This window comes from Struthio camelus, chromosome W (assembly GCF_040807025.1).
Source record: "Struthio camelus isolate bStrCam1 chromosome W, bStrCam1.hap1, whole genome shotgun sequence".
Lineage (NCBI taxonomy): Eukaryota > Metazoa > Chordata > Aves > Struthioniformes > Struthionidae > Struthio > Struthio camelus.
Window position 1 is genome coordinate 29,035,923 of NC_090981.1, and position 18,339 is coordinate 29,054,261.

The 18,339-nt window shown below is 40.6% G+C and overlaps 1 protein-coding gene across 1 annotated transcript in view; it reads left to right on the forward strand.

Moving 5' to 3' along the window:
- The first annotated feature begins 1,495 nt into the window (after nt 1-1,495).
- Nucleotides 1,496-18,339, forward strand: part of LOC104140174 (F-box/LRR-repeat protein 17) — a 302,865-nt gene continuing 286,021 nt past the window's right edge. The window contains exons 1-4 of the mRNA XM_068924635.1: nt 1,496-2,408; nt 12,255-12,377; nt 14,460-14,717; nt 15,533-15,664. Of these exons, the coding sequence (XP_068780736.1) occupies nt 1,656-2,408; nt 12,255-12,377; nt 14,460-14,717; nt 15,533-15,664 (1,266 nt within the window). The 5' untranslated portion in view covers nt 1,496-1,655. The remainder of the gene's footprint in view (nt 2,409-12,254; nt 12,378-14,459; nt 14,718-15,532; nt 15,665-18,339) is intronic.

The following is an 18,339-nucleotide window of genomic DNA, read 5'->3' on the forward strand; positions in this document are numbered from 1 at the left end:
ATTTATATTAATGGACTTCAATGAGTTGTAAGTTCAGACAGAATGTTCTATTACTCTACTTTTTACCCAATGGTGTAATAGTATTTTCCTCATAGTGAACTTGTGTCTTTATTGTCCCGTTGAAGACTAACACGACAGGTAACAATAATAATAATAGCGTCTCAGGTATTTTAATCCTAATAAATTATGTTAATAATTTTTTTCCTGGGCAACACGCCAAAAGTTCTGGTTCCCCCAGTATACAATACTGTGCATTTCTGCTGCTTACACCCTTTGCTATGTAATAGCAGTACTGCACCATGCACGTCCTAACTACAACTTGTCTCCTCCTTTTATTAAAGGCAAAATTCCACATATAAACTTGAACGTCTCATGTAAGTCAATTTACATCACTAATTTAGAATTTAATGTTGACATTTGTAAATGAAATTTGCAAAGCATGGGGGAGAGTCTCAGTAAAGGCATCGCAGCCTATGTTTGCAAAGATGTATACACTATTGAGCAAAGAGAGACAGCACAGAAGGCAGACGTGAGCAGCTGCCGGAGCAGAGCAAACATGGATGGAGGCCCCATCTGGGCCTTGATTCTCTTCAGGCAATGCAGAAAAATGAATTAGCTGGGTGGGAAGGAGGGGCTGAAATAGAAGCCATGGTTTCTGAAGACCAAAACTTTGGCGGGGGGGAGTCTCGAGGCACGTGTTAATGTGCCACTGACTGGAGACTTGCACAGGTGCATTTACTCTGATGCCCGTGGGCAGGTGCCCTGTTGGCTTTCCCTACTGGCATTACAAATTTATCCCCAAACTTGAAGTGCTGAAAAATTTTTTTATTTTTGGGCAGCTAACATGGAAGCTCAACAACCAGTATTATGCGAGTAAGAGTACTTACACACATCAAAATGAAGAGTATTACAATAAAGACTCCACAGAGTGTGACGCTATATACAGTAAACACAGGGAAGAGTGGAAGCAAGGGTATGCATCTATTCATGTTATACAAACATATTCGTTGCTATTTTTAACACATATTTACATAACCGGCGTAGTACAATTAAACATATGTACATATACACTGTACAGTTGTGCATGTGTGCGCACACAGCCTGTATTTGCGCATACACACACGCGTGGTGAAACACACAAGAGCTGGGGAGGGCGATGACATCCGCCGGCCAGCGCCGGGGAGCCGTTAGCGGCCTGCGCGCGAGGCAGGGAGCCGTTAGCGGCCCGCGGCCGCGCTCCGCCCCTCGCGCGGGGCGCCCGGGGTCGCGTTTGCCGGCGCAGCCGCGGGCGCTGGTTGCGGCGGGGCGCGCAGGGTGCGCGGCCGCGGAGGCCCCGGGCCCTTCCCCGCGCATCCTCCCCGCCGCCAGCTCCGCAGCCCGCCGCTGGCGGCAGCACCGCCGGGCGCCGCCTCCTCCGTCAGTCGGGTGAGGTCAGGGCGGCGGTAGCGGAAGCTTCGCCCGGCTCCATGTCCCGGAACCAGCCCCGCCGCCGCCCCGCGGTCGCCGCCACCTGCTGCCGCCGCCGCGCCGGGCCGTCCGCACCGGCAGCATGACAGCGCCCCCCCCCGCCGCCGCCCGCAGGTGACAGACACCTCCGCGGGCCCTTCCGCAGGGGCGGCCGCGGCCGGGCGCTCCCCTCCCGCCTCATCTCCTATATGGGCCACCTGCTTTCCAAGGAGGCAGCCAGCCTAAACCGGGAGAGGGGCCGCCGCTGCCGGGGGAGGAAGGTGCCGCCGCGGAGCCGAAGCTGCTTCCTGCGCGGGCCCTGCATGCTCTGCTTCATCGTGCACAGCGCCAGCCCGCCCGCCCCGGAGCAGCCGCTGCCCGGCAGGGACCCCCTGCTGCTCCTGCCGCCGCCGCCTTACGCGGCCCTCGGCGCCGCGGAGCAGCGCGCCGCCCGCCGTCTCCTGCGCCTGCCGCCCGCCGCCTGGGAGCCGCGGGGCCGCTGCCAGCGTCTGCTCCTCTCGGGCCTGCTGCCCTCGCCGGTGCGGAGCCTGCTGGGGCCGGCCAGGCCGCCCGGCGAGGTCGTTTCCGAGATGGTGTGTAAGCGCAAGGGGGCCGGCCTGCCCGCCTGCCCCCCTTGCAAGCAGCCGCGCTGCGGGGCCGCCGCCGCGGAGCCCGAGGCCGCCGCTTGCCAGTGCCCGGCGGAGCCTCAGCTCTGCGCCCTGCCCTCCGCCGCCGACTGCGCGGCTGGCGGGGGGGACGCGCCGCCCCGGGGCCCCGCCAGCGAGAGCGGCGGCGGGGGGCAGCCCGCCGCGCCGCCGCCGGAGGAGGAGGAGGGCGAGAAGGAGAGGAGCAGCGAGGCGGGCTGCGAGGAGCCGCTGGAGCAGCCCGGGGATTGCTGCCGAGAGCCGCTGCCGCCGCCGGCCCCCGACATCAACCAGCTGCCGCCCTCCATCCTCCTCAAGGTGGGTCGGGCGGGCCGGCCGGCTCCTGCGGGCGCGGGGGGGGCGCGGAGGCTGGCGCCGGGCCTGGGGCCTTACGGGGTGGGGGGGGGGGGAGGCGGTGTGGCCGCGGGGTCGCCCCGTGCGACGATTGCCGCCGGCCGAGGAGGCGCCCCCGGCGGGCTGCGGCCGTCTCGCCCCGCGAGCGGCGGGTTGCCGGGCGGGGAGACGCCTTCCGGCGAGCTCAGGTAGGCGGGCGCCGCCGCCTGGGCCCGCTCTGGCCGTGGGCTTCCAGCCGGGCTGCGGCAGGCAGGCCTGCTTCGGCGGGGGCCGGGGGCGGCCCTCCCCGCCCGCCCCCGCTTGCCCGTGCGCCCCCGCTTGCCCGTGCGCCCGGGGACGGGGGAGGGGTGCGGGCCAGCCCTGTGCTGGCTTGGGAGAACAGCCTGCGCGGAAACGTGGTTTGTGCTCTGGTTGCTGAACCGCAGGCGAGTACGAAAAGAGCACAGGGAAACTGATCTGCTCGCTTTGCTCTTGTAAGTAAAGGCATCGTAAGCTTTAACCTGAGGTAAAGGGAGACAGTGTTCTGCACCGGAACTTGCCTCAAAAATATTTTAAGTAAACTCATATATATTACTTAACTTTGTAACATATCCTTCAGATATAGCTGCTTGTTTGGTATCACTGATGAAGTACTAGATCAGTTGTTTAAAAGAGGGGTGAAGTAGGTGGTCGTTGTAGTTGGTGCTCCTATGTAAACCAGAACTATAGATTATAAACTGAACAGATTTTTCTTTCCCCTACCAACATTAAAAGCTTGTCTGTATTAGCCTCTAATATGAGTCAACTTTGGCTTTACTGGTTTCGCAGCCTATGTCAGCCATAATGTCTGAAGCCCTCTTATGTTCTTTTCTTTCATAATCTCTGTTTTTTTTATCTTTTCAAAGTACACTTTCACTTTGTTTCCTATCTCTGTTGCTATCCTCTTGCCTTTTGGGTTTTTTAGTTTTTTTATTTTTTATTTTTTAACTATTTTGTTCTTAAGCTTTTGAAAGTGAGTTTTCATTTTAAATTGATCTGTCAGTGTAGTTTAGTATACTGGCTCTCTTCATCCAAGTTTCAGCTAAAAGGATAAGTCTACCTGGAACTGAACACTTTTTTTAAAAAAAAAAAAAAAAAAAAGAAGTGGGGGGCAGTTGGGGTATTATAGTAGTTTTACTCTGGGTCAAATGGCTGATCTCAGAACAGGGCATGATAATGGAGGAATATGAAACAGGTGTGTATGGGGCTCTATCTGTCCATCCAAGTCTGTTCTTTATATGCTGCTAGTTGTATAGCCCCAGCATAGTATGGAGTTCCTTTACTCTTTTTGTTGGCAAACAATGATCTGCTTATCTCATGTCCTATTTTATGGGCCTTGGGTTCATCAGATATAGGTGCAGTATTGAAGTTCCTGTTAGTTCATGTGTTTAAGCATTTTGCCAATCTTGCTAATCTATTCTGCAATTGCAGGATTGTAACTTTGCTACTTAAAAATCAGTTTGTCAATATTAGTTTAAGATCACGTTATTTGTGATACTCTGTTTTGTTAGGATTTGAAACCAGACTGACTTGATTAATAAACCTTATTTCTTATAAGATATGACTTTTTTTCTTACTTTTGGACATAGCTGTGACTACTTTTGTCTATTTGTTTTAGTACTTTGTCAGTTTCACTTTTTCAGAAATAGCTATCTGGTAACTCACTTGTAAACCAATTCTTCTAACAGTCAAGGTATGTCATGTCCATTTTACTTCTAGGCGTCCTGTTCTGTTGTAGGACCTTTTAACCTTAAGGTTTCTGACCAGTTTTCTTCATACAGGTGCTTAAAGGCCTTAATGCATTTGCCTTTAGCACAGATAAAATATAATCCCTTTCTCCAAAAATGCTGTTTTTCTTCTTGATTCCTACCTCTGCCTCTATGTCCTCCTGCTGCGATGGCGTTAGCACAGGAGCGACTGGTTTCCCTAGCATTGTCTGTGTGTGAGCAGCAGACAAACCTCCTGTTTTCTGCCTCTTAAATTAAACTTTGTAGGAACTCCTAAACTCCTGTGTTTTGTTCTAACAGCAGTTGTGAGACTGCATATCATCAGTTGGGCACTACTGACCTCAGGAAGTTTGTAGTGTGTATGCTAGTTAATCTCGCTTCTTTCAGCCATTCCATTAAATGTTTATGAACTGTTTTGTTTTTCATTTGATCACTAAAACGTATGTCAAAAATATTATGAAGAGGGCAAAATTTTGTCTTTAAGCCTTGTAGATAAGAGTGAAGTGTCACAGAACTAAAGATGGATAATTTCAGTCTGTTCTCTTTAAAAGTTGGGAGGCACTAAGGAATTTATAGATTAGTCATCCTGACTATAGCCTAGACAGATGTGGGAGCAAACAATTTAAAAAGATCCATGTGGAAGCCTGTAATACAAAGGTTGACAAAGCTTTATGCTGTGTATTGCTATTCTGTTACCATTTGACCTGCAGCAGATCCTGGCTTACCACCTTATTCTAAAAAAAGGTATTTGGATGTTCCTTCAGCACTAAACTTTGGTTGGAAGTAGACCTGGGTATCGCAGCTTGAGAACCTTTGACCTGGAGGACAGTAGGATGATGGGCAAAAATTGCAAGTGATGAAAAAAAAAAATCTGATAAAACCTGGTTCGTTTAATACTCGAAAAGGGACCTGGTTTTGTGGATCAGAAGGCTGTGTGGCATACCTTCTAGTTAGTAAAGTCTTTTTCATGTTTCCTTGTGTTATTTCTGTATGTTAAGAAGTGTGATTGAGATGAAACTAATTTAAAAATGTTTGGAAGGAGAAAATACAGAGGAGTTGTTAATATTTGTCTGTCAGACCAGGAGAATCTGTCACGGGGATGTTAGTACATCCAGAATGTATGCTATGACCCCTACTCTGTGTATTTTATCTACGATCTGGCTGATGAGATGGAGGACATCTTTACTAAAGAGGATCCTGAAACTTGGGGAAGGTGCCAAGCTAAAGAGATGCAGACAATTAGAGGATATGATTAGAACTCAAAATATGATAAATAGGTTTAGAGCTCTCCATATTAACTTTCACATTGTTAATTTTAAAGTATTGTATTTGGCAAGTAGAAATAACTGCCCTTTTTGTATCTTTTAACTTTATTGATTAAACAGCAGCGTTGCAAAGAAGGAACTGGTGTAGAGTGGTCCTCAGCCTGAGTAAACTTAGCAGTACCAATTTAAACGCTTTAGCCTTCTTTTTGAGCTGTAAGAAAAGGAACTGGTTATGTAGGACACAGAAAGGAAGTTCTGATCTGCTTGGTACTTGTAAAGGCTTTGCTGCAGTACTGTATCAGGTTGTGGGCACTGGACTCGCCTTAAAAATCCCACAGGCAAATTGGAGAGGAATTGAAGGAGGGCAGGAGGATGTGAAAACATCACCTATGATAATAGCTTGAAGGCTTTGCTTCATCTAGAAAAAGAAGACTTGAGATCAGATGTGCACTCTTGCTATGAGAAAACTGATAAAAGATGTGACTGTTTCCTGTTTTTTGTGATATAATAACAAAGAATAAACTTAACTTGATGTGAGGGAGATTTAAATGAGGTTACGTGGTAAATGACACTGTGCAAAAACATTTCAGTCTTGGCAAAGATTGCTTCCTGTCTCTGAGGTTGTGAGGAGTGTATGGTGGGTTTTTTGTTTGTTTTAAAAACAACTGGGATATCAGCTTTCTTTTAGGTGTGCTTAGTTGCTTCAGAGCAGAAAAACGCTCTAGACCAGATGACCTTTCTGAGGTCGTCTTTATCGGATATTCTACTTCTTCTACTTCTATAAACTGTGATCAAACCTTATTCTATCTGCAGCAGATACACTGTCATTTTCAACTTAGAGGTTATGTACAGTGAATGAAAAGGTAAGTATATTTCATGTATTTCAGTTTTTGTAAATATATTATTGTTATTTGGGGCACCACTGGCTCCTCTCCTTGATTTCCTCCTCCCCTGCACCATGAATTTTTTCTTTTCACTTTTTCTCACTCTTTCATTGCTGTAATAACTGCTTTTACATGTTTATTTTTGATAATGTTAATCTTAAATTCAGTGTAGTAATCATCAGAGTGATATTGAGAGGATATGATTAAAACCAAAGCTCTTAGCTGCAGCCTGCCAGTTGCCTCCTGAACACTGGCATTTTTTTGTACCAAGCTTATACCTGAAAAGACCAGAATACTTATTTCAGTTGTGCTCTAATTTTTTTTTTCTGGCTTATTCAAGAAACCGAGGCGTCCAGATACATCACTCGGATTAGACTTCATCCACAAGTTCACGCTGTTGGTGTTCTAATACCATCCTTCTTTCTTTCTTATGCTGGTGTTGCCATCGGATTCTCTGGTCTGGAACTTGTTTCAGACTGTATTTTTAGTTACAGCACAAGGAAGAATGAAAAAGATTTTTTCCCAACTTTGTGGCAGAGAGCTAAATGTTCTTTTCCGTCAGTCTTAAGTGTTCTGATTAACTCTTGCTCTATCAGCCAAAAGTGATTTGTTTTCTTGAAGTTCACTGTTACCCTGTTAAAGCAGCTTCATTTCTCTATTGCAATAACTTTTCTGTGTTCTTCTGATGTGGTGTGAACTGCTGAGCTTATGGGAGTACAGAGGAGCACAGTTATGAAGTAGAGGCACCAGCATACTGGTAACAAAAAAATGAAGATAGTGTTATGATCATTACTGTCAGTGGTAAAGTTCTAAAAGATGTCCTGACATATTTTGTGATTTCTTGCAGAATTATTTTAAAAAAATAGGTATGTTGCTTTCCACGGGTCTAAATTTCTACTCTTCTTGGAGCCAGGTGGCTTAATACTACCCCCTCACTCCCCTTGTGCTGTCGATTATTTCATGGGAAAAGGTAGTAGATTACAAGTCTTAAGATGTTCAAATGCAATGTAAATTAATTGTAACTTCTATTTTCATTTCCTATTCATTTGCCTTTTGTTCAGGGTGCCTGACTTGTGCTTGGTCCTTCTCAGATTGTGGTATGACTTACTCTGCTCCATTGTAAACTGTTGTGGTGACTCGCAAGGAGCTCAGATGGCTGTGGTGGGGACAGTGCAGATACCTGGGAATCTGGGTGGCTGAACTTCATTAGCTCCTTCAAGCTAGGATGTCTCATAACCCCTTCTTTCTATTAACAGGAAAGGCATGGAGCCCTGTATCAGTGTCTCCTATTTATGTCTTAAAAATGGAAGTTAACCCATTAACCAGCTTAAAGTTGGGTTTTGTGTAACAGCTAAGCCAGTCTGCTAGCAAGTAGCTGCTAAGGGCAGTGTCTCTCTGCCTTTTGTAACCTCTGGCTGCGTGTTCCTGCTGCTTCCTTTGTCTCTGGGTAGTGATCATGCAGTTGCAGAGCGAGTGGGTTCAGCTGGCTAATCCGATTCAAGCCTAACGCTGCGAAACTGCTTCAGGCCTGAAATGACTTTCTCTGAGCACAGTCACTAAACCTAGTGCAAGGGGAGCCAGGAGGGGGCAACAGATAGAACTGCTCCTGCTGCCTTAGGATCAGCTGAACTGTGTTGTGAAGTCGCATCACTTTTCCAGGCTGACACAGTTTTGTTAGTCCTCAGAGCATTTTTAACTTGATTCATTTTATGGTTATATGGAGATTAAAACAAAAACAAACAAAAACACTCTGAGGTGTGTTTCTTGAGTGCTTATCACTTTGATTTTATTTAGGTGCTCATGAGTCATTCATTTTTCCCATATTCCATTGATCCAATTTAAATATCATAATTACATCTTTAGTGTTTTAAGAAAGGATATTTATATTCTTTTTATTGTTGTTCCTACTGAAGTGCTAAACATTCCCACTCTCATTTATGCGAAGTAGTCAATTTTGAATACACAGCCTGAAATATCTAGCATGCCTTTAAAAGCTGTCTATGGAGAAACAGTGGGGAAGTGTTAAGCCTGAGCCTATCATATAGGAACTCTGTGGTAAAGGTGACAGTTGAACATAAAACCTTTTATTTCTAGCATTTCTGGTTGGATCCTTCAGTAATATTCTCGAGCAGTTTCTTCTTCCCTTCCCCATCTGTTGCCTTGCAAAATATTTATTCAGAAAAATTGGGAAAACAAACAAACCCTCCCAAAACTTGGTCAGGCACTGAATTTTGACAGTGTACAGCGTGCTAAGCAAGGACTTAACTTGGCTGGCTTAAAATCATTTGAACTGTGATCTGGTCCAGAATTGTGGATTGCCACAGGTGTGCACGGATACACCAGAGAAAATATCGTGGAGGTGGTTGTATTTTGTCGCTTAAAGGTGCGACAACTTGTGAACCCTTTCCTTTTGGGGGGTTTGTATGGTTATATGTGTCAAGGAAATAAAACTGGACTGTTGAATTGAGTGTAGGAAACTGAGTGCAGTGTGACTGACTATTAGATATGTCTAGTAGTTGACTTTTATTGTTCCATACATTGTTTTTAGATTTTTCTTTCCACTATGGTCGTTAATGAGGCTGTGAACGGTTATTTTGAAGAACTTGACTCCTAGTGAACTGACTGTATCTCGGAATTATGATAAGATCATCAATGATGAACATCAATGGTTTACTTAGGACTAAACTGGGACTTAAATAGGATGTGGCCTGGGGCCCTGGAAAAATCTTTTCCTTCTGCTGAGGGTGAAGGAAAACCCACTTATCTTGACTAGTGCTTGGAGTGCTGAAAGTGGGTGAGAGGTATGCGTGTGCGTGTTGGGGTGTGTGTGCGCGCTTCTTTGACCCTTTTGTTTTGCTAGTATAAAAGAACGAAATGCATTTAGAAAATACTTTGCTTAACTTGTATTTTCTTTCTTTCCAGACAGCTGAAGGATATGTCAAATCTTGGGGGAGAGACGGATTGGGAGTGTGAATGAGGGGGGGAAAAAATGTGATTTTTTTGGAATACTTGGGTACTAGTTTCGGGAATTAACTGGAGGACTTTCTACCCCCAAAAAGTTACCTTTCATAGGTAGGAGTTCAGTGACTTGAATAACGAATGCTTTTGGTTTTCTACCATATTTGTACAGACTTGGGTTTTAGAAAGCAGCTTGTACTTAGAGTAAGTAGGCTGCCACATATGCAGGTTTCATTCTCTAGGTACATACTGATAGAAGTGGTGGTGGTCATCAATGTGAGTCGTAGCACTTCATGCAGTAATGTAGTATTTTTCACTATCAACTGATGTAGTCCCTTTGAAGTAAGATCCTGAGCATGCGCAAGGTTTGTTGCTGGAATGCTGTGCCACTACGTGGAATACATATAGGTTTTGCTAATAAATTCTGTTTGCTATTGTTGAAGTTTTTTAGTTTTTGTTTTGTGTGTGTTTGTTTTAATAATTGCAAGCTCTGAAGAGAAGCTGTGTTTTTCACAGCAGTATTCAAAATACTTCTATGGTATTTGGTAACACCTCTAGAATCCTTACTGCTCTTTGCAACTAGAGTTATGTACAGAGTGGACTAAAATGTGGCCTTAAATGCTTTCAACCATTCATTTCAACAGAATTGCGCAGAGAATTTTTAGCTTTGGTAACACCATGATTTAAGCAAAAATATGATTTATGAGCTTTTGTATTCACAGTGGCAGTTGGATTAGCAACAGCTTTTCTGTTCTATACTTGCTGTGTTCTTATTTTAAGAACTGCACACTCTCGTTTCTTGGCATGAATATGTTATTTCCACAAATGAGAATATTTATTTCCCATTTGTAACAAAGATTAGATAGTTTCAAGCATTTCATAATGCCATCCTCAGCATCTCTAGTAGTTATTGTCTCAGGCAAGTCTGATGTCCACCTAAACATAACATGCATCAGATTTACCTTGTTCTCTTCTGAGATTTTTTGTAACAAAACATAAATATTTTGTTTCATACTGATACCAAGAACTCTCAAGTTCCCTGCTGTTTTAATAGCTTAGTATTGCTGAGAATAATCAAAAAGATGCTGAAAACTTTTCTCCAGTATTGACTTTTTAAACAACATTTAGTGTCTAATGGCTAAAACTATACAGGTGTGGTAGGAATGTCAGATCTCTTGCAAGTCACCACTTATATGTTGCTCTTTCCTTTGAGGCAGTAGCATTTTTTTGGGTACCATTCACAGCCATCTCCTCACTCTGCCCTTGGAAGTGGAGTCACCAATGCAGACTAAGAACTGCAGGGAGGAAATGGGTGTTGACTGTTTCCGCCAGCATTTCAGCCTGCCCATGTTCAACCTATTTCCTAATAAGAAACGTTAGTTGACTCTGGTAATAATCAATCAAAGGCTGGCAGGAGAAAGGGGCAGCTTCAGACAGAATCCTTCAGCACTCTAAGGATTCTCTTACGTAGGAGACTGTGACCTTTTTTTGGAGATGGAAAAAGGTGGAAATGGTGAATATCACTTGCATTTAAAGGAGGTGTGTTGCTCGTCTCCTCCTGCCCCTGGCTCATGATCTCTTGCAGCTCTCTTAGGAGCAGTCAACCAACTCCCTTCCTCCAAGGGGTTTTTATAGGGATATATAGATCTAAAACTGCTGATTTAAACCATCCCCTAGAACAAGGAGGCAATAAAGGTTGTCTTATTCCTGATAGTTGTCTGGTGCGTTTTATAGACCACCGGTGATGGAAATTCTGTAAATTATCAAATATTATAGTTTAATGCTTCATTATTCTTAGTTTAGAAATCTAACAATTTTTGAAGCTAACTGTCTGATCCACCACGAAGATGATGAAAGTATTGCTTCCTGTTTTTTCCTCTCCCTTCCCCCCCTTTGCCATCCCTTTTCTTAGGCTAAATAGTCTCCGTCTTTTCTTGGAATGTTTTCTAGACCTTAGTGCTTTCTTACAAACACTTTCCAATATTCCTCTGCGTGGGTGGTTTTGTTTTGGTGTTTGTGTGTGTGTATTTTTTGATTATTTTTTTGATTTTTTTTTTTTCCCCCTCCTGAAGCACAAGTGGCTGTAGTACTTCTACGTAGTACTTGCAAGGCATCAGCTGAGTGGGAGAGCTGTTTCATATTTTGCAGCTGTGCTTCTGTTTAGACATCCTAATATTGTAATTGCCTTTTTTCATTTTAGAATAACCTGTAGATTCAAGTTCATTTGTGGTTACTGGGCACCTTCATATTTCACTCTTGATAGACTTTCTTTTTGTATCAATTTATAATAGTATTTTTGTGGAAAGACTGAATATAATGCTTATAACAGCAATTTATGTGAGCCTACCATAAAGTTACAGTTTATTCCTTCTTCGCAGGTTGCTGTAGCCCTACAGCACTCAAAACTTTAGGGTATAAAATGCTAATTCTATACTTTGGTTTTTTGTATTACACTTATTTGCTCTTCTGATCTTTGCGCTGCCTCCTTCCCCTCACTGATGTTTTAATGCCCTTATGATTTTATTTTTTAACTGAATAGAAAGATATTTATTTTCAATGTAGATCAGAATAGGAATAAAGACACTTTTTTACTGCTTGTAAATGACATGTGCAGACTTCTGTTGTTCTAATAATTGTATTTGTAATAGTTTAAGTATGCTATCTCAGAAGCATATCTATTCATTTCTGACAGAATTTTACTTGCATAGGATTCATTCTGCTCCTTTTTTGTTGTTGTTGCTAATGTGGCTGTTGCTAACTTGTCAGCTGTTGCAGGGTGTGGGTTTTTGTTATTGTTCTTGGCTAATCAAGATGAGGGTGAATTCTAGAAATGTATGTTACAGTGCATGTTAATATCTTTCTGCTTTATACAAGACTGGTTAATAAATAATTCTCTTCCAAATAAGACTACTTCACCTAACAAATATATATATATATATCTCTTCCCTTTCTTTACAGATATTTTCCAATTTATCCCTGAATGAGCGTTGCCTTTCAGCATCTTTAGTCTGTAAATATTGGCGTGACCTGTGTTTAGATTTTCAGTTTTGGAAGCAGCTGGATCTCAGTAGTCGTCAACAGGTATGAAGGTATCATTGTGAAAAATTGTTTGGATGACTCAGAATTTGTTCTCAGAACTTGTACTTTTGACCAAAAACAAACAAAAGGCGCTTACAAGGACCTCAGTGCTTTCAAGGTTTTTCATACTAGAGACCAAAAGCGTCTGAAATCTTAGTTTAACTCTTTTGAATGTAGATCACGTCCATTGTTAACTGTGATAGTTGGACTATCACTTGGACTGATGTCCATCGTTAAACAGGGACAGAACAAGTGCTATATGGAATGGATTGTAGGTTACCTGTGTCAGATCCTCGTTAAACAGTGGTGATTCCATTCATCAGAACTATCAAATCTCTTACACTGAACTTTTTTAAGGCTGCTGTGTTTTGAAGAATGGTCACCCAATTGGTTCTTGCTCAGTTTGCTTTGACAGGCTTTTATTTTCCTTCTTGCCAGTAGGAGTCATCGGTTAAAGATAGAATCTATCTTTTAAGTTCTGTAGCTGGTCCTAGAACTAAATTTTTCTGGGATTCATGGATTGTGTTTAGTGAGATTCTTGTAGACCATAGCCTTAGATTGCTCAGGGAAACTTTTCCCTGTGGAAAACTTTTCTAAAGTTGTCTAAACTATTTGTCCACCCCTCTTAAGTTTCTTATTAATTTGTTACTTGTAGAAGTCCATAAAATACTAGCTTCTTGAGTTTCATGAAGATAGTGAGTAGAGGAGAAGGACCCTTGGAGAGCTTTGGAGCTTTTTGATGGTTTTACCTACTAGGTATGTTAGGATCTCACTGAATTTTGAATCGCGGCATTTCCTTTAAAAACTATCCTGCAAACTGTAGAGGTTCCTAAATCAATATTAAGCACAAGTACTGTCCATCTTGTATGTGGTTTGTTTTTCAGTTTTTATTTTTATGGCTAACAGCTGGGCTGATGAAATGACAAGAAAAGAGATCAGACTTGCTATTAATGGAAAACAAATTGAGTGCAACAGAAAACGTTCGTTTCTTTCACAGTCAAGAAATGAACAACAGAAGGGATTTATGTGGTTCTGTCTTGTCCTCTTCAGGGTTAAAGCAAGATCTCACCTATCCTAAGTATTCTTGTGTGGTTTTGTTGGAAAGATTTTGGCATGAAGAACATCAGGTTTTATGAACTAAACTAAACTCTGAAACTAAACTCTGAAAGCAAATAAAACTTCCTCACTTTAAAGGATATGCATTGTGTCTTAACAACGCTGGGTGGTTGTTGTTGTTGTTGTGGTTATTTTTGTTGTGATTTGGGGTTATTTTTTGTTCTATTTTAACTCTTCAGCTTCATGAAGAATATCTTATGTTTTCTACCTGCTTTGCAGGATTGGCATATTTTAAAATTACTAGTATATTAATTACAGTATGTATAGATTAAAAAAAAAGGGGATGAGAGATTTATTTTATTCTTCAAAGGAATTCTGGGAAAAATAGTGCATATAGCCTACAAAAGACTATTGAATCAAAGATAACACTTAAAGTATTCACATATTCTATTTTTAACTCAACAAGTAACAGGAAGAAACTTCTGTTTTTTAATTATGCCCCCCCTTTTTTATTATGGTGTTTCTTTTTTTTTTTTTTCTGTTCAGTGGCATCTTAATCTCTTTTTTTTTTTTCAGTTTTTAAGAAGCTCACTGCTACCTGCATCACTGTAGTATTTGTCTGTCTGTATATTGGTTGGCACCTGGTTTTGGATGATTGCCAACACCTAAGTAAAAATGCATTGCATTTCAGAGAAATATAAACCTTTTACTTCTCTGTAAATGTTGCCTTAATTGGATAAATAGAGCACTGCTATAGAAGGGCAAGCTACTCTTTTCTAAAGGATGGAGAATTCTTTGTGTAGAATATGAAGAGGACCATTAACTCTTATTCTCTCCAAGGACTGGAGCAGACTCCTTGGAGTTAAGTGTAAAGCTTACTACAGCAGTCTATTCTTATCTCAGAAAATGAAACTTTCATTATTCTCATAGTTTATGCAAACATGTCATGCAAATAGTAGTTTTTATGTGAATGAAGCAAAGATGTTTATGAAAAAAAATTAAATTTCAGTATTTGAATTTTGTTTGCAGGTTACTGATGAACTACTGGAAAAGATAGCATCAAGAAGCCAGAATATTACTGAAATCAATATTTCTGATTGTCGCAATGTGTCTGATACAGGAGTATGCCTATTAGCATTTAAATGTCCTGGACTCTTAAGGTATACTGCCTACAGGTGTAAACAGCTTTCTGACACCTCTATTATTGCAGTTGCCTCTCAGTGTCCTCTTCTTCAGAAAGTACATGTAGGGAATCAAGACAGACTCACTGATGAAGGCCTAAAGCAGGTAACCACCCGTTCAACAAATTTATTTTGTAAATTTAATATTTTCCAACTTTTTTTACCAAGTACAAAAAGGGATGTGGAAGAATATTTATCCTTTTGCAGAATACAATTACAATCAAGTGCTCTCTTTTACTTGGAAAACTAGGTTTATGGCCATATATTTTCTTGGTGCAGTAAATGCTGTCATGTAGAGACTGTATATACTTCTTTTGTCTTTTTTAATTCAGGGATTAAATGATATCTTTTATAATGAGATCTCCGGTTTGGCCTGCTGCAATTTACCTATAGCTGTTTGTCAAGTTTTCGTGTGCTTAGTTGCTATTTGGAACTTACGTTAAAGTAACTCTCATTTCCATCATGAAAGCAGAAAGTGATTGAAACCGTTGTTCGTTAGACATACGAGAAGGTTTCATGAACTGTATCTCTGTTAATCTTAAAAGAATATTTAGCACAAAACTGTGAAGTAATTATGTTAAATCACATATGCTGTCACTGTCTAGCATGCAGGTATTGTTAGCTACTTAGGTATGCCCTATAAACAGATGAGTTCTTATGTGCTACTCTTAGCTTTTTTTCGTGACTGTAGTTAGCAATTTCATTTTACCATGTGCATAATCATAGTTTTTCTTGTGTATATACAGTACTGTTAAAACCTGGAAACAAAGATGCTTTTTAAAGGGGAAGAAACCCCTCAAATCTTAACTGCTCAAACTTATTGTTCCGTCAAATGCTGTTGAGTTTGGTTATGTATGTGTTTGTTTTGTTTTTGTGTGTGTGTATTTTTAATAATACTTGCTTTGATTTCATTGATTGCAGCTGGGTTCAAAGTGCAGAGAATTGAAAGACATTCATTTTGGGCAATGTTACAAGATCTCAGATGAAGGAATGATCATTATTGCTAAAGGCTGTCTGAAGTTACAAAGAATATACATGCAAGAAAACAAATTAGTAAGTACACATCAAGGGTGTGTGTGGTTTTTTTTCTTAATAGCATTTTCATTGTCAAAACTTTCTCTTGTTCTTTGTCTATTTAAAACTTTATTCAGAATGACTCCTTTGATGGCAAATTGCTTAATATTCTCTAGGTATAAGAATTTAAGTTCTACAGAGATAGCTCAAGTTGACTCAGCATATATGTCAGACTAATGGTGCTCCAGATCGTTATTAACTTTTGCTTTTTGACACAACATTCTAGAAGTAATTGTTTGGGAGATGTCTGGCCTATATGGGAGAAGCAAAGTCCATGCAAAATGTATTTTTTTTATTTATACCAGTATGTTTTTCTACAGTAGAAAGTGTTTTTAAGTTAAACATTTTTGGAGGTGAAGTTCTTCACTGCAAATAAAAAAATTCTTATCATCTCTTCTTAAAATATGTTGCTTTCTCATCAGGATATAGTACAGCAGTGTGCTTATGCTGGTAGCAGAAAGATGTTTTTGAATAGTAATAGGAGTCTTCTGTGTCCTGATTATTATATGTGGTCTCTGAAGTGACAGGTTCTAATATTTAAAGCTGGTATCTACTAAACAGTATGCTAGAGCAACGCATTAAACTTCCTTTTCATTTTCCATGCTTGTAAATAGAAAAGTTTGCTTGCAGTTTAATTCTTATCTTTCAGCTCATGTCAGGGTGATGAACTCTACTCTGAAAACTGTTGAACTAGAACAAATAAATTGCATTTGTTAGAAAATGGCATACTGTGTACTCTGAGCCATTTGATATTTAGCCTCAAGTAGAGAAACAGATATTAATGCAGAAGAGGGTTTCATTTACCATTTTACCCCCCCTTCTTTTTTTTTTTTTTTTTAACTTTAGTCAGAACTGCAAGAATTTGAGAAATTGGAGATAATGGCCAAAATGGAGGTCTCAGAATAGTTCAAAGAGAGAAAGATTGTAGGTTTTTTCTTTTTTTTTTAAAGTAGCAAAATGGAATCTTGAATACTGTAAAAAAAAAATCCTTTTAATATCTATCTTCATACCTGAAAATTTCTTAAATAAGAGACCTTAACATTCGTAAAAGCCTGCAAGAAAAACTAAATACTGCAGAAGTTAACTGAAGAAAGATAGGGAAATCTATAGTGTTAATTATCTTTTAAGAAGAGAAAAAATTGTTGTGCATGTTCAAGGTCTGCATAAGTGTACATGAAAGGCTGTGCAATTGTGCACAAAGACTCTCTGTGTGTGTGTGTATAAATAAATATGTACTTGAGTATATATAGAAATGACTACAAAAGTGCATGATTGCTGTAAAATATGTGGGCAGGGTAGTAATCTGACCTTCCTTAGTAATCTGACCATCTTGCAGTTGTTCCCTTCAGGTTATACAGAGAATTTACAAACTTAAATCTAACCAAACTAGTTGACATCCCAATTATTAACATTCAAAAACTCTATGGCTTTACTATCTGAAAAGCAATTTAAGTTAGCAGTTGAAATGAGACATAGTAAATACCTCCTTGATTTTAAGACAACCCAGGAAGTATGTTCTTCAGTTGCATTCTTTATTTAGTCACTTCCATTATTGGAATGTAATACTGAATTTTTAAGTGGAAAAAGAAAATAAAGAAATAAAGAAAGAAAGAAAACTTTATTTTATTATTTGTGAAAGTTTGTCAAGTAATTTTCATAAATTAACTCTCTGCACAATTTTTTGTGAATGAGCTTTCAATCTTTATTTTCATTTAATGCTTCTGTCCTACCTTAATGATCAGGAAAAATAAATTTATGGCAAACTTACTTTGACTTCATAAAGTCCAAATTCAAGTTTCTTGAATCTTAATCTAGAAATGTAAACATGAAATAAATTATAAAGCTGCTAAGAAATCTGTGATGTAGAATATATGGAACAAAGCAGTACTTGCTGATGATCCTGGTAGACAACAAAATTGCCAGCCTTTCCCCTTCCTGGGGTGAGGGACTCTTAAAACTTACTGTTGTGGAAGCATAATCTTACATGAACCAAGTCAATTTACGATAAGTTTTCAGGCAGTTGTAAAATAAGAGTTTCACCTTCTAAAATAGAAAATTAGAATTGGTTAATGCCATGGAGTTAGCTTAAAGGGGAGTAATCACTGGTGACAAATGCTAATCAGTTGTTTACTGTGTCAAGTTCTGTGGATTATTTTTGTTTTTTAAGATAGCCTTTTAAAATAAAGCCACTGTTGATACTTGCTCTGTCACTTCTTATTTCCTATTGTATTGATGGAGAAGGGGATTTAGGGAAACGTGTGTTTTGGGTTCAAACTTAAGTAATCGTTCTCTGAAATCAAAATATTCTGGGGCAAGAAAAGTGCACTTAATATGCATACTTGGTTTTTGTAGCTGAAGTCAGTCCGCTCTACAAAGAAGGATGGGTCGTTCCCCCCCCCCCCCCCCCCCCCATAGCTTTGGTACCTTCCTTGTATATATGTTGTAGATGAACTCAGTAGGGTTTATATTTATTTTCATCTTTCTCCCATTGTTCCAGAGGTGCTCAAAATTATACAGATCTTACAGGTAATTTCTACTAACTTCAAACTGTAACATATTATAGATGGTACATGCTGGCTGGGTTTACATGTAGGCTTGTCTCAGACTAGTGGTTTTTATTCATCAAAAATACATTAATACCAAGGTGACTAGCA